At 40.3% G+C, this 14,056-nt stretch overlaps 1 protein-coding gene across 1 annotated transcript in view; it reads left to right on the forward strand.

Annotated features, from left to right (window-relative positions):
- DNTTIP1 (deoxynucleotidyltransferase terminal interacting protein 1) overlaps positions 1-14,056 on the forward strand; it is an 88,890-nt gene that overhangs the window by 63,213 nt on the left and 11,621 nt on the right. Inside the window, exons 7-11 of the mRNA XM_069243497.1 lie at positions 3,295-3,356; positions 3,611-3,653; positions 4,663-4,721; positions 12,020-12,080; positions 12,925-12,996. Coding sequence (XP_069099598.1) covers positions 3,295-3,356; positions 3,611-3,653; positions 4,663-4,721; positions 12,020-12,080; positions 12,925-12,996 — 297 coding nt within the window. The remainder of the gene's footprint in view (positions 1-3,294; positions 3,357-3,610; positions 3,654-4,662; positions 4,722-12,019; positions 12,081-12,924; positions 12,997-14,056) is intronic.

Genomic DNA, 14,056 nt, shown 5'->3' on the forward strand with positions numbered 1-14,056 from the left:
GAACTTCAAATTTATTTACTGTAGTTACTTCAGTATTGTTGCACTCTTGTGTGGCCCTAGACAGTGCAGATCTGTTAGTTACATTGTATTTACATGTTGAGGCTGTATCTAGAGTGCCACTGAAGGCTCCCTAATGATCATCTTGTCCCATCATCATGTTTGTGTGAGGTTTGGCATGTTAACTTTCAAGAAGGATCTGGGGCTAACTTATTTTTTTAAGTTTCCTCTTATTATTGGCTTGTCTTCACCCCACTTCTTTTTGTGCTTATTTAGGTGCTCATTTATTATTATTTTTTCGTACCTTAGATTTCTGAGGGCAACTTGCCCTTAATATCAGCTACTCTTTTCTTTTGATTAAAGTTCTCCTAGTTAGCACTAAAAGGCTTTCCTTCTCTGTTACAATTTCTTCAAGTTTTTCATTCAGTTAGTGCCATATCTGCCCCCCCCTCCCACCCCCACTCCCAATTCCCTTGGGGGATTTACCAGAATGTTTTTTTGTGCCTCAGTGGGTTCCTAGTAATGACGTATCGGGCCGTACATTATTTTTAGTACCAATTACTAGTGATGTCCAGGGAAGACTTTGCCTGGCCTCCCCCAGCTCTCCCTCTGTTTACCTATTGGCAAAAGCTGCATTCTGCAAGACACGCAGTGGAATCCAGACACACTGTTCCAAGGCATGCATACTCTGCAAGCCGACTGTGCCCCTCAGTCCTAGCTCCTCCGCTCACTGCGTGCTAGCGTCTGTGCTCACTCCGACCGCTTGCAATAAGGAGAAACACTATATATGGCTCGCCGCAACTCCAAAACTGCCTGGGTCCAGTGAAGCTCACTGCTAGTATCGGACATCAGGTAAATTAAAAAGTACATTTAATAAGTCTTACTGATCAACGCTCAGCAGGACTTCTCTTGATTGTGCAGTTAAAGCACTTCGGAAGGGTCGAGGGCGTCGCATTTTCAATGTATTTACCGTAGAAAAGCTTCTGACCGGCTCCTTCAGCAGGTCGCCATGTTCCTCTGTTTGACCTATTTTATTGAGATGAGTGACTGTAATCTTGTTTCAGTAATTTTGTGTGCGGCTGTTGTGAGGATACCTGTCTATATACTCTTAACAATTTGGTAATACAGATTTAAAATAAAAATGATTCTCTCAGCGATGAAGATATTACAACCTCTACTGTCTCCTTTGAGGAGCTCCATCTGATGTTTTTAGGATCAAAGGTGGCTATTCAATAAACTTGTGCAAACAATGTGTTTTTGGAAGTTTTCATCTTTAATTCCCTTCAATGACTCTTAAGAAAACGTGTGATCGATTGATAGTTGATCGATGGAGATGAGAAAGTGTTCATGTCATTAGTTCGTGTGTAAGATAAGAATCACTGCCAACATTGAAATGGTAGCAATAAAATGCATATTTTCTGGCACATCCACCCACATACCCAGCTGCTGGTGCCTCGGGAGTATCTTACTAGCAATCCTTGTTGGCATCTTAGGTATTTATATCACCAAGCTAGGCGCTAAAACCTAAACGACTTTCATGCAAACTGAAATTTGAGGTTGTGCATGAAAGCTCCTAAAATACTGATCATGAACATCCTTTATGTCGGTTTCCAAAGGCTTTTAAATGCCCCTAAAATGAAAACGGTATGATACTGCTAGTGATGGGGTTCTGCCTTGCCAACCCTGGGCACTGTTCAGCTTGAGAGTAGCATGAGCGGGAAGCGAAAGTGTACTCTTGGCCACATCACAACAATGTTACTGCCCAACCATGAGTTATTAAATGAGCAGTAGTTCACCACAGTGATTGCTTACATTGGTTCCTGTCCCATGTTCTTACCTTGTCACTTATCTCAGTATTGTATTTTGGAACCTACACTGGTTCCTTAACAGCAGGGGCACTCGGATTCTACTCTGGGTTGTTATTGGGTTGTTACTAGGTTACTCTGGGTTGTTACTAGGTTATGCTGTTAATCCTGAAACCAGCTCTAATATGATTTCCAAATACGTAACTTAAAGTATTGGAAGAATAGTGTGAGTCTGGATGTTTGCAGAGACAGAGTGAGAGATGCATTGTGTGTCTATTAAGACTACCTGTAGCAGTTTGTTTTTGTGTTTGGAAGTGGCTGATTTCTGCATGTTTATGCAAAGAGGAAACTTAAGTTTATTAGGTGGATTGGAGTGAACTGTAATATTTTGTTGTTTAGGGGAATCTGAGTTTGCAGTACCTTGTTTGCTTTTAGGTGCGTTGTTCTAAGCATGCCAATGTATTTTGTCAAACTGGGATGGAGCATGTTTTGAGTCGGTGGATAACTGGGGTTATTATATTTGCAAGAGATTATTTCTGTTTCAAAGCATGCAAGGTACTGTGTACAAATGTGTGGGTGGTCTTGCTACAGTTGGGGTGGTGTGGTTATTGCTGTGACTTTTGAAATGTAACTAGGTGGACCTATCCTGGAAGGGCATAAAATGCCTCTCCATCCATGTTAAGCATGTTGGATAGTGTTGCTATGTCCAAGGCAGTTATCTTCTCATTTATTTCAGAAGGTACACAAGACGATGCTTACAGGGACCGGGTCAGCATTAGTCACATTAAGAATTTGGGGGTGGGAGGATTGTTGCTGGTAGTCTTATTTCAGGTCTGTTGTTACCATATGTTTACTTATATTTTTTGTCATTCAGATTTTTCTTCCACCCTCTACATCATACAGCATGGGGAGGTTGGACAGTCCACTTTAGACATTGGCTAACTTCAATGTGAGGAGCACGCCCACACACAAAGTAGTTCCCTTCAGCGCAGGGACTAGTATGGAGATGTGTGCTTTTCGAGACCAAAATATTTTTAGCCATTGGTCGTGTTTTTGTTTTTTGTGTTTTTTTTTGTTTGTTTTTTGTTTAATTTATTTTAGGTTGAGGAAGGTCCGGCAGCTTCGTCAACTCGGGTTTTGAAAACCCGACAAAACATGCATTGACCAAGCCAAAATGCTGTCAGGCTTTGCCAGCCCTATTGGATTTGCAAATTCTTGTGTGTTTTTTAAGGTTTCATTGGAAGCCAATGCATAACACTCTTTGCTAAGTGCATACATTATTGGACTGTCCAAGAAACCTGGCAAATGGCTTGTGTCAAACAGTGAAGACTGATTTTTGTTGTGCTGTGCTGGAGGCTACCTTTTGCAGCGTTAAGCTGTATTATCTAATTTGTCATATGGCTGTGAGTAATTTATTGAGGATATAGGCCAGGAAATGGGTGGCTACATGGATAGACACAGTATCTAGATAGATCTGTTCTTTCTATTACAGAGAAAAGGACGGCCACCAGGAAACATGTCTCAAAGTGAACGTGCTGCCCTTGGCATAGGAGGGTGAGTAGTGATGCAAAAGGAAAGGGATATTGTCCCTAAGGCTACTGAATCTTTCTGTTTTATGCCCTTTTAGTATTTATGTGACATATATATCGCTAAGCTAGCCAAGCATGGATTACATATGGAGGAGAGGCAAGGTATAGGGTGTTGTCTCTAATCTGTGCCTTGTATCATGTTTACTATTGTTACTACTGATGGCAGGCTGAGCGACATTAACCAGCAAGAGTAAACTATTCACACCTCTCTCTCTTTAGATGGAAGATCAAATCTGAACCAGTTCGTCGAGATGGCCCAAAGGTAAAGTAAAAAGGGAGCTCATGCTCTTCCAATTAGAAGAAGCGTTATGGCAATTTTTTATGTGGAAGAAAGTTGCGTGTTATTTAGTAAGAGCACGGCTGGACTTTTGTTGGAACCACTGGGGCTTCTGTGGTGTGTGTATAAGCAGTGTGTGGGTCAGAGCTAAGCTTTTCCTAAATGGCACTGCTGCCTTCCTGGTCTGTAAGTGGGTCTTTTGGTTAGTGAGTGGAGCCGGGTCTACTTCGACTGTCTGTGGGTAGGAACAATGATGCATGCTCTGTGGGTGGGAACCAGTCATGTCTTTCCTCTTGGTGTGAGCAGTACTGATGTATTTTGGGGAGTGGGAGACCGCCAGGTGTATTAAGTCATTTTGCGGTTGCAATTCCTGTGATTAGCATATTAGAGGGTTTGCTACAGAAAAATTGCTCTATGGTGTGCACCACACCAAATTTGTGGTTCAGTAACGCTTTACTTAATCATAAAATTGGTTTAGAATGGACAATGAATCACAGTTTGGAAAGGGCATGTTTAGGGAATCCCTTCCAAATTACTGACACCTGAAAGTAGATAGTAACTCGTTTGCAAAAGAGAAGAGGAGATCATGGAAATGTAAAGAAATTTTTTATTTACTGGACCACTGCAAACTCAAGTTTTTTTTGTTTTTTAAGTAATCTTTAAGGCAGGCACATCATTATGAAAACCACTAATTGTAGTGAGTCTCAAATTGAGACCTTTCTACCTTATTAATGTTCAGCAAATAGGTCCGATTGCTTACCATTCTGATGAAATTTTGTGAACTGACCTTTTAGTACATAGCTCAGCGTGCAGAATCAATTTGCAAAAACGTATGTGCAGAATTTGTGACCTCTTTGTGCGAATTGTTAGAACATTTGGCCCCTCTTTTGGTGTTTAACTCGTCTTTGAATAAAAGGTCATGAAAAATGTTGGTGGACATTTGATAAACTATGTTTAGAATGATGTTTGTGCTTTTCTTACTTTAAAAAAACAGTGGGATCCGGCCAGGTTAAAAGATACCACCAAATTGGTATTAGGATCGCGAGCAAACAAGTAAGATATTTCTGCATAATTTCAATGTTTACCTTCTCAACTTTCCCACCTGGGAGTTTGCTGGTCGATTGTCTACTCCAAGAAACTAAAGGGATATATTTTTCTTGTTGCAGTACGCAAAACCTTTTCTCATTTGCTCATCCTAAAACAGTAACCCTCGTGGGTTATCTCCGATTCTCAAGTATCAGCTAGGTGCCACATCCTCTGCATCCCCTTTATACTTTCTGTGGCTTTGGTGGTCAGTATTCTGAACCTTTTTTCATATTAGCTTTCAAGATTTTCCCCTTGCATGTTTTTTGCTTTATTATTTTTCTCTTAATATTAGGAAAGATAATTTATTTCCCTTTTTTTCTTTATTTTTGGCTTGAGGTGGCTTTTATGCCGCTTTATCTGTCTTCCATCACTGCCATGCTGGCTTCAGAAAGTTTTTTTTTTTCCGCTGGCCTGCATTTTGCTTGCAAATTGTATTTGCATATGGTATCTCATAGGCTAGTGCCAGCCTAAGATTTCCCTCTGGTAGATTAAAATAAAAAAAGCATCCCAAACGACCTGCTGTTCCTGCTAAATGTCTAAAACAAACCGTGAGTAAAAGTAAAGTATTCGTGCTTTGAGGAATTTTGGTTCCATGATGAAAGTTGTTTCTCCCTTTCTGACATTCTTCCGCTGTTCAATTAAGTCTACATCATTTGGTTAACAAGTGTGACTAATGTTTTCACATACTGTTATATGTATTCGTTAGAAGGGAAAGAGGTGACAGTGCAAACGGAACAGGTCTGGTCTCAGGCCATGAAAAATCATAAGGATTTTTACCAGACCTGAGGGTCTAATGACTTGAATAATGTACTCGACCTAAGATGCTTGATCAATTATTTGGTCCCAAATTGTGTGTTACTCTGCAACTATATTATTTTTTCAGATCTGCCTTTTTCTTCAAATATGTGAGTTTAGCATTTCTGCTGTACAAAAAACTCTTGTGTTTGCTTTAACAGAATAATCTTTTGCTCCATGTATATTAAGAATCTAGCCAACAAAAAATGGGGTGGCATGACCCCTACTTTACATCTTAGGTCACTAAAAGCATTGTCATCAGGCTAGGTCAGTCCATCAGCGGCTAGGACTGTTTCTCGGTTCATGATAAAAAAAACTCACTTGTAATACATATATCACTAAACCATGATGCGAAAGCTCACTGTCAATTACAAACAGAACAAAACTTTCCTACTAGCATGCAGATTAACTAATAAAACTATATAACGGATAGACAGATAAAACTATATAACGGATAGACAGTAACCTGTGGAAATTGGGTTTCAGCAAAAATATTTTATCATTTGCACATCACCAAGTGTTATGATTTGTTTTGAACGTATTAAAACCTTTTTTAATTGCTCAATTACAAAAAATGAGCTTTCATAACTACTGAAATATATTTTGAAATGTTTGCACAGTTCATTTACAAGCTAATTAAATGTTGGGTGCCTTTCAGTTCACTCTTTGTACAACACGATAGCCAGACAGTTCACTTCACAAAATCCTCTAACTTTGCAGTCGGAGAAAGAAACATAAACACCAAACTTTAGGATAAAGCAAGCAGCAAATGTGACAATGATCTGAAATTTGACCTTTGTCTTTGAACATAGAGAAAATATGACAAGATAAAAACAAGATTTAAAGGCGACTTTATTTCTGATCAACTTCCTGATTGAACAGAACACCAGTGTTCTTTATCAGCTTGTCCTGATCAAATCTGACACGCAAGAGGAAATGGGCGGATAGATTTCTCAAGGCCTTAATTCTGTGCTGTCATTTGCCAGACATCATTACAATAGTCAGGAGCGGAGCTTAAAGACGGGTGTTACACCTCCCTCCCCCTCCAAACTATTTTGTAGTAAATACTTGGGTACAGGTGTTTTCAGTCGGGTACAGGTGGGAGTCTGTCTGATTTCACCTGGGATTTTGACATACACAGGCAATTACACTCTCACACAGTCTCAAAGTCTGTCTGCAATGAAGGTCTTAACAACTTTTGGTTATTTTACAAAATGTTGTGTTTTAAGTGCCCCTGGAAATCTGCACTCTGCTCTTTTAATGAGCCTTTAAAATTCCCTTTTGCACTTTTTCTCTTGTATACCAGGATATGCCAGCATGGTAGTTGGAAAACCTGAGGCTCACAACCCCCTAATCTCATTGATCATGCTACGCCCCTGACCACAGTACTTGCCTTTGCTGCTGATTTATTAGATTGAGAGGCTTTGTCACAACTCCTTCTTGGATCCATTATTGTTTAGGTACCATTCCACTCTTTAAAAGTGTTAAAAGACAGATTATTGTGCACACAAATCTTAAACAGAATTCTTTAGAAAAGCTTATGGTTCCTTTTGGACACATGATTGGCACTAGAGCTTTTCTCGGGCAAAATGTCCCCGTAAGACTGCTTTCACATTGAGAGTTTTCAAAGGCCCCAGTTGCTCCTCTCCCTTCCTCTGTGAATCACACATGCACACTTTTATGTAACAAATACTTCTATCACTATAGCTCTCTTATTATCCACATTGATCTTTGATAGCGTTGCATTACTGAACTGTGAAGAAATGCCTCTTTTTACATGTTCACCCCCACATTTTTTAACTGATGCTGCTGGTTTTTCGACTCTTGAGAGTGCACTGAGGTCTGCTAACCAGCCAGTGTTCTAACCTCTTAAAAATTATATGTTAAATTGTCTGTCCCCATTTGGCAAATACTGACTTGCGTATAAGTCCTTTATATGTGGTGCGAAGGGCATGTCGGGCAGAGTGTCCACTGAGGGCTGCTCACCCTGTGTGTGACAAAGTAAAAAATGGCTCCCAGTCTGCCACTGCAGACTGGAAGCACAGTGGTCACGCTGATAATTCGACTTTGCCATTCAAACTGGACAAAGCAACCACTTCCATTAACAATATATTTGTCTCCCCTACAGACAAGGTATGGAGCCCGAAGGCAAGGAGAGGTATATTATTAAGTAGCACATGTATTTTTTATATACAGTTACAAGCAGCAACTTCTCTAAACCGTTGTTTTGCTGTGGAAAGGCTAGTAGCCCCATGGCTAACACAGAGTTACCGGCTTACCCCTCATCCCATTTAACTTCTGAATGGGAGTACCTCGCTGGGTAATGTAAGGTATGAAATTAGTAGTCTAATTAAACCTGCCTTGATGCCCAAGTTGAATTTAATGTCACTATTAAAGAAATGCAGCTTGCCACTCCTTGCCCCAGTTTGTCCAGTGCCTTCACATTGTCACTGGCCACCAGGCAGCATTCTTTCCGCCTAGGGGGTTGTGTGAAAGACTCCCAGGCTTAGAAACAAAAGCAGCGTGCTTCATGGTGTGTATTACCTCCTCTTCGAAGGAAGCCACCTAGGATGTTAGCCCAAAAGGCGAGCTTTAAAGGCAAATTCTCCCTTGGTGAGCAAAAGTGATCACACTCCTGAGGAACTGCCCTTTGTTTAAGTAGAAGGGCTGGTGACAATGACAGAGATGAGTGCCTAAACCAGTTTTCCCATGGGTGTGTAGCCCACAGGTAGCCACACCTCTAGGATTGGTTATCAGCTCCTAACAGCCAAGGTAGGGTGCAAACATGTTGGAAGTTGGAGGAATAGTGCACTCTAGGATTGTTAGATCCCACACACTGCTGGCAAGTCATCACCAAGAGGGAGGGGACCTTGTAGCCCGTTGGCTAGTGACCACATCCTCCCCCAGGGCACTTTCTGGGAATAATTATGGCACCTCTGGCAACCTGACCACAGATCACAATAGAACTGAAAGGACTGACCTGCTGACCCTGGAATACACAAAGAGACAATTTTTTTGTTTGCTGGACTTCACCTGTTACACCTTGGGCTTGCTAAGAGAGGACTGTGTCTGTTGCTCCTGGCTCTTGGAAAAGTCATGCCTCAGGCCAATGAAGTGACTCCCAGGGTCAGTTGGTTGCTCCAGGGACAAAAAAAGCTGAAGTAACCCAAACCAACAAGTCAGTTCCCACTTCAGAAGAATCCCCACTGACCGCTGCTGGGTTTCCCAAGAGACCTTTACTCAATGGCCAAAAGCTACACCTGAGTCAGCCGGACCCGGGAGTGTCATCTGAGTCCAGATGGGTCGCCCAAGAGGGACACAAGCCTCCACCAAAGGATACCTCTGGGATCTCTGTGCATGGAGACCGGTAGCCCAGGCACAGCTGGCCTTGTACTGGCTCAGAGAGGACTTTGAGGGACTCCACTGACTTTGGTCAAAGTCGCTGCACCTGACCCATGGGCTGAGAAATAACCACCAAGATACCCCATCAACCGTACAGAGCCTGGAGCACCCTTGAGCATCTTCAGGTGCTGAGGTTAAGCCTGTATCCTCAGCGTCGGGACCACTCCATTGAAGTTTATTGGGGTTGTGCTGTAAAGTTTGGAACTGGACTGTAAAATGCTCTGTTGGCCAGGTACCTGTCCAAATCTACCCTGTGAGATTTGGGTGTCCAAGTCTGGTCGGAGTAGCCAGACTAACTTTAACAAACTTTTGAAAGTTTTCAGACTTTACTGTCACCAATGCATATTTGTGGTTCGATTAAAAATTAAGATTTCTTTAAAAATCTATATTTCTGGAACTCTCCAGTGGATTTTGCTCATTTTGGAATTCATAAAACTATAATCTATGTTTATTAATTGATGTCATGTTTATTTCTTGTTAATTGGCTTTCTTCTTTAATTGATGGTACTGGTAAATGTTTTACATTAGTTCCTTTGTTCAAGCTGGCTACTTAAAGCCATAGCTACCCAGTGTTGAGCTTAAAGTTGTACAAATGTGCCTGACTGGACCAAAGATAGTTTTTGCAAGTATATTCCATGGTAAGGACGCACAGCCATACCATATAATACACACAGATCCTCACAGGAGCACTGTTCCATTGTTGCCCTTTATCATCCACAAGAGTTCAAGGAACTTCAAAAAGAGGTTCTAGGTTTTTCATCTCCATTCTTTTTCCCCATTTTTGCTAGTGTTTTATTCCTGAATTTCACTTGAGAGTTACCTTAATAAATTGGACAGGTATGACAGATGTGTAGTTTATGTACAAACCAAATATTTGTCATCCTTTTGCAGTCTTTCATTTCCTCCAGGTTCAGTTGTAAGCCTCTCATACAACTTGTTTCTACTGTTCCTAACATAGACCCCTCTTCTAGACTCCTCCAAGAAACACTCAACCAAAAAGAGGTCCCCCCTCAACTATTGTATCCTCCCTAAATGTTCCGCTTAAAATAATGCTGTGTTCCAAAGTGGTTATGACACTTCCCAATAAATCACTAGCCACCTTGCATTACATTTTTTTCAATTTTCCTAGCCATCCAGCCCAATATAAACTTTTCAGACAATTTTATTTTGTGAATTCAGTATATTAGATCCTTAAGCTGATATCACAAAGGCTAGATTGGATGTAGGACACATTTATATTCAGCATACATTCCTTAATTCTTTCTTACCGTTTCAAATTTCATCCAGTAGGGGATGTTCATTATTAGGTCAATCTAAACTTTGCCTTTGCTTTATTGGAAAAGCACACATTTTAGCCTATGACTTTCTAGATTGATACTTCTGAATTGGAAGAGTTCCTTCATGATAATCGTCACATGTCTGACCTTCAATGCCACTCTAGATGTGCCATTTTCAATGTGTCTAGTGTTTTTGATAAATATTTCAAATAGAGGATTCCTCTCTGTGAACTTCTTGTAATTATATAATTTTACCAAAAAATAACTTATTTTCATATTTATGTTCGAGAAGTCTAATAGTCCTGGATTTGAATACCCAAGCTAGTTTTAGAGTTAAAGTCCCCAAGTGAGTAAGAGTTAAGTATTCACTTCACGTCATTCTGTCCCTTTTAAAACCCCAGCCTGTCTGACACTTATCACTTTAACCCTTCACTGGTTTTCCCTTTTTACCACCTAAATCTATATCACGTCTCCTTTCTCCCCAGGGCAAAAAAATAATATAATTTCTGTTACCTCCCTGTCAAGATTCCCCTATGTAAATAGAAGAGCTTCTACATAGTCATGGCTTTCTTCCTCTAGTAATTCTGTTGCTTTGTGTGATGCATGTCCATATGCCTCATTTGCTTGAACAGTTGTGGGATCTTCCTGTTTTTGGGGATCTTCAGGTATCTTTGCTGGAGTCTACAACATCTTAGTCAGGAGTCCAAATGACGACTAATGAAGTGTGAAAGAATTGTGTTATTGCTGTGTGTGATTCGAGTTGATTTTTTTGTGCTTCCATTCTCCCATTAATCAAAAGAATGACAGAATGGATTTCATCCATGTCTTTTCTCAGTTTGTTCATAAAAAGAAGCTATCAGCAAAAGTTGTTTCCCAATCCGTGTTACGGCCTTTAGAGCTTCTTTGGTCAGCATATTTTGCTTCTGAGATGCCATTTCTGGGGTCAGTGTGGTTGCTGGGTTTCCACTTCTCAATGAAAAGTGTTTAGTAATATTTATTTGATCATACCTGGATCCTCAAAGTTCTAAAGTTTTTTTTTTTTTTTAAATCACTCTGCCCCAGCCATCTATTCTACCCTCACCCAGCCCTCACTTTATACTGATGCAACCACCTGCCTTTTTCGCTTCACCCTGGTTGCAGTGGCTCACGTTATCCATCTTCCTAGTCCACAGCCGGTATCTGAGGTAGATCTTGCCAACTGCGTCCCCATGCTATCCTCCCTTCAGCCACTACTCACTACTCACTCTCCGGTGATCGGTAATTCTTTTCTACCGGGAGGAAGGGATTTGCAGGGGCATTGGACCCAACCACCGCAGTAGGAATTGGCGTTCCCTACTGGCACATCAGGTGTCCTGCCGTGCTAGGAAGGCCGCTGTCCAATTATATTCAATCTACCTTTGTCACCACTGTTTCAGACTTCCTCAGGTGTTCTTGGGAACCTCTAAATAGTCAAGCTTATCAGACATTATGATTTGGGGTTATTCAGTGCAGCATGTCTTTCGTCTGAAGCGTGGAGGCAGTGTTACACCCTCACTGCCGTCTTCAGATGATGTTGAGTTTTTCATTCTTTACCCATTGTCTTCTGTCATTTTCATTGTTCCGCTTTCTTGTGTGTTGTCGCACCCCTGTTTCTTAGAATTGTTTGCATCCTTTAGGTTGACCCTTTCACAAGTCTCAATATTTTCTTTCTTGTCTTATTTATCCCCATTTAGTCTAATTCACTGTCCTTTCGTTGATGTCCTCTGATTCTCTTTGGTGTTTCATGGCCCTCGACTTTTTTGTTTTCTTAAGGGCACTTGGAATGGGAGGTACCAGAGGGCGAATTTACATCAAACATCCTGAGCTGTTTAAGGTAACAAATCAAAACGTTTGGGAACCATAGCAAGATGTAGAATATTTCTGGTGGAGGGATTATTTAGATTATTTTTCACCTATGGCTGTTTGGCTGGTGATCGGTTAGAGTAGATCATATTTTTTGCTATGGGATTTGAGCTGATTATAGTGTGTGTTTGTTTTTAATTTTATTTAAAGATTATTGTTGGTGGTTGGAGTTATTATTTGTCTGTCAGTGGATTTTGTTTATTTTTGCAGTTTCGTTTCTTTGTGATGAATCGGACTGCACCTAAATATGTGCTGCTCAAGCATTGCTCTGTTGCTAGGGGGTGCATATTTTAATACTGCATGTTGCTAGGGCTTGCACTTTTAATACTGTTGGTGTTTCATGTTGTTTATATTTGAGCTGAGTGTGTCAGAGGTGTTTGGTGTGGAACATGTGGCTTTGGCTATACCTTTTTTTCTGTAGTTTAGGGTTATCAATAATAAGATACATTGTGTGCATGTTTTAAAGAGTCCCAGTCAAAGGTTGTCTTTTTGCAGTGCCCAGCAACAGCTTTTCTTTTCTTTGGTACTGGAGTTTGTATTTGCATTGCAAGTTCTGTCTGATGCATTTCGTCCCTATACGTTTGTTTGTTCTTTTGTTTTTGAAATATAGGATTACTCTGGATCAGTTATTTACTCTATATGTAATCCGGTTTGGCTATGAGTTGTTTAGTGTTTTAAAGCAGAGTAGTAGGAGTAATTGGTATTTTTGAACTGTAGCTGTTGTAGTTCGTCATGGTACTCTTTCTGGACAAATGCGGATATCTGTATTCTCTTTTGTGCTCTGTGATGCATATCTCACCTGTATGTTTTCCTAGTATGCTGCAGACCCTCAGGATAAGCACTGGCTGGCAGACAACCAACATATGAGAGCCACAGGAGGAAAAATGGTGAGTATAACTTTGTCACCCAATGTACTAAAAAGGCTGGTGAAGGAGTGCATTTGATTAATATACAACAAACATCACTTGGGGCTTTTATTGAACTGTTCTGTTACGTTTCCTCAACGATATTATATATTGTACTAATAAATCTGAGGCTTGCTTCCCTAAACCAGTTCAACCTGTACAGACTAATTACTTTCCTGGTTGCTATGTGTGCAGATATCTCGGTTTAGCCAATTTTCACGGTAGTTGAGCTGCTTAAAAAGTGGAAATTTACACAATAAGGAAAGCTGAGGATGCCTATATTGACAGAAAGAAGTGTACTTGATTTGAATTAGATTATTTGAACCTATGTGGTCTGTGCATAGAATATGTTGCAATCTCAAATAAATGCTCATCTGATATTCTGGGTAATCATAAATATACTCAAATTTAATCTTGAAAGTACTTGTGCATTTTAAGTGCCAGGTAATGTTCTGTTAAAGTCCTAAGGGCCATGCACCATATAATTACATCTAGTAAGAGTACATTTTTACATCAATTATCTAAACAAACTAAATCGATTAACTAGGAACATATCGAATTATAATCACCCACACATGAAAGCTGTTTTGCCAAGCGCATGGGAGAGTACGCAGCATGGCATGTTCAAATACAGTGCATATATAATTTCACAGACCTTTTACAATCTAAAAAAGGCCAAACACTGAATATTAACATACTGTACAGAACAAAGATATACTCAGTGAATTGTCCCCCATTGATTTTCTACTGCGAATAGCCTATTTTAAAAAAACTACTCACTCCGAGACATATGTCTGTGTTATTTAACAGCTGTAAAAAGACCAAAGCCTTTCTACAATTCCAAATAGCTGATTTTCTTAATAAGGGCTTAAGACAGGTCTGAAAATATCTGCTGTAAAAGGCATAGGAAAACATAGAATGGAGCAAGGATTGTTTTGCCCTTCTATTGCAAGGACAAGGAGCCAACAAACTACTCCACAAGTTATTCCCATCATTAAAAGAGGCAAGAAGCCATACAGTCCCTGATCTAAACCTTAAGAGT

This window comes from Pleurodeles waltl, chromosome 7 (genome assembly GCF_031143425.1).
Source record: "Pleurodeles waltl isolate 20211129_DDA chromosome 7, aPleWal1.hap1.20221129, whole genome shotgun sequence".
Taxonomy (NCBI): Eukaryota; Metazoa; Chordata; class Amphibia; order Caudata; family Salamandridae; genus Pleurodeles; species Pleurodeles waltl.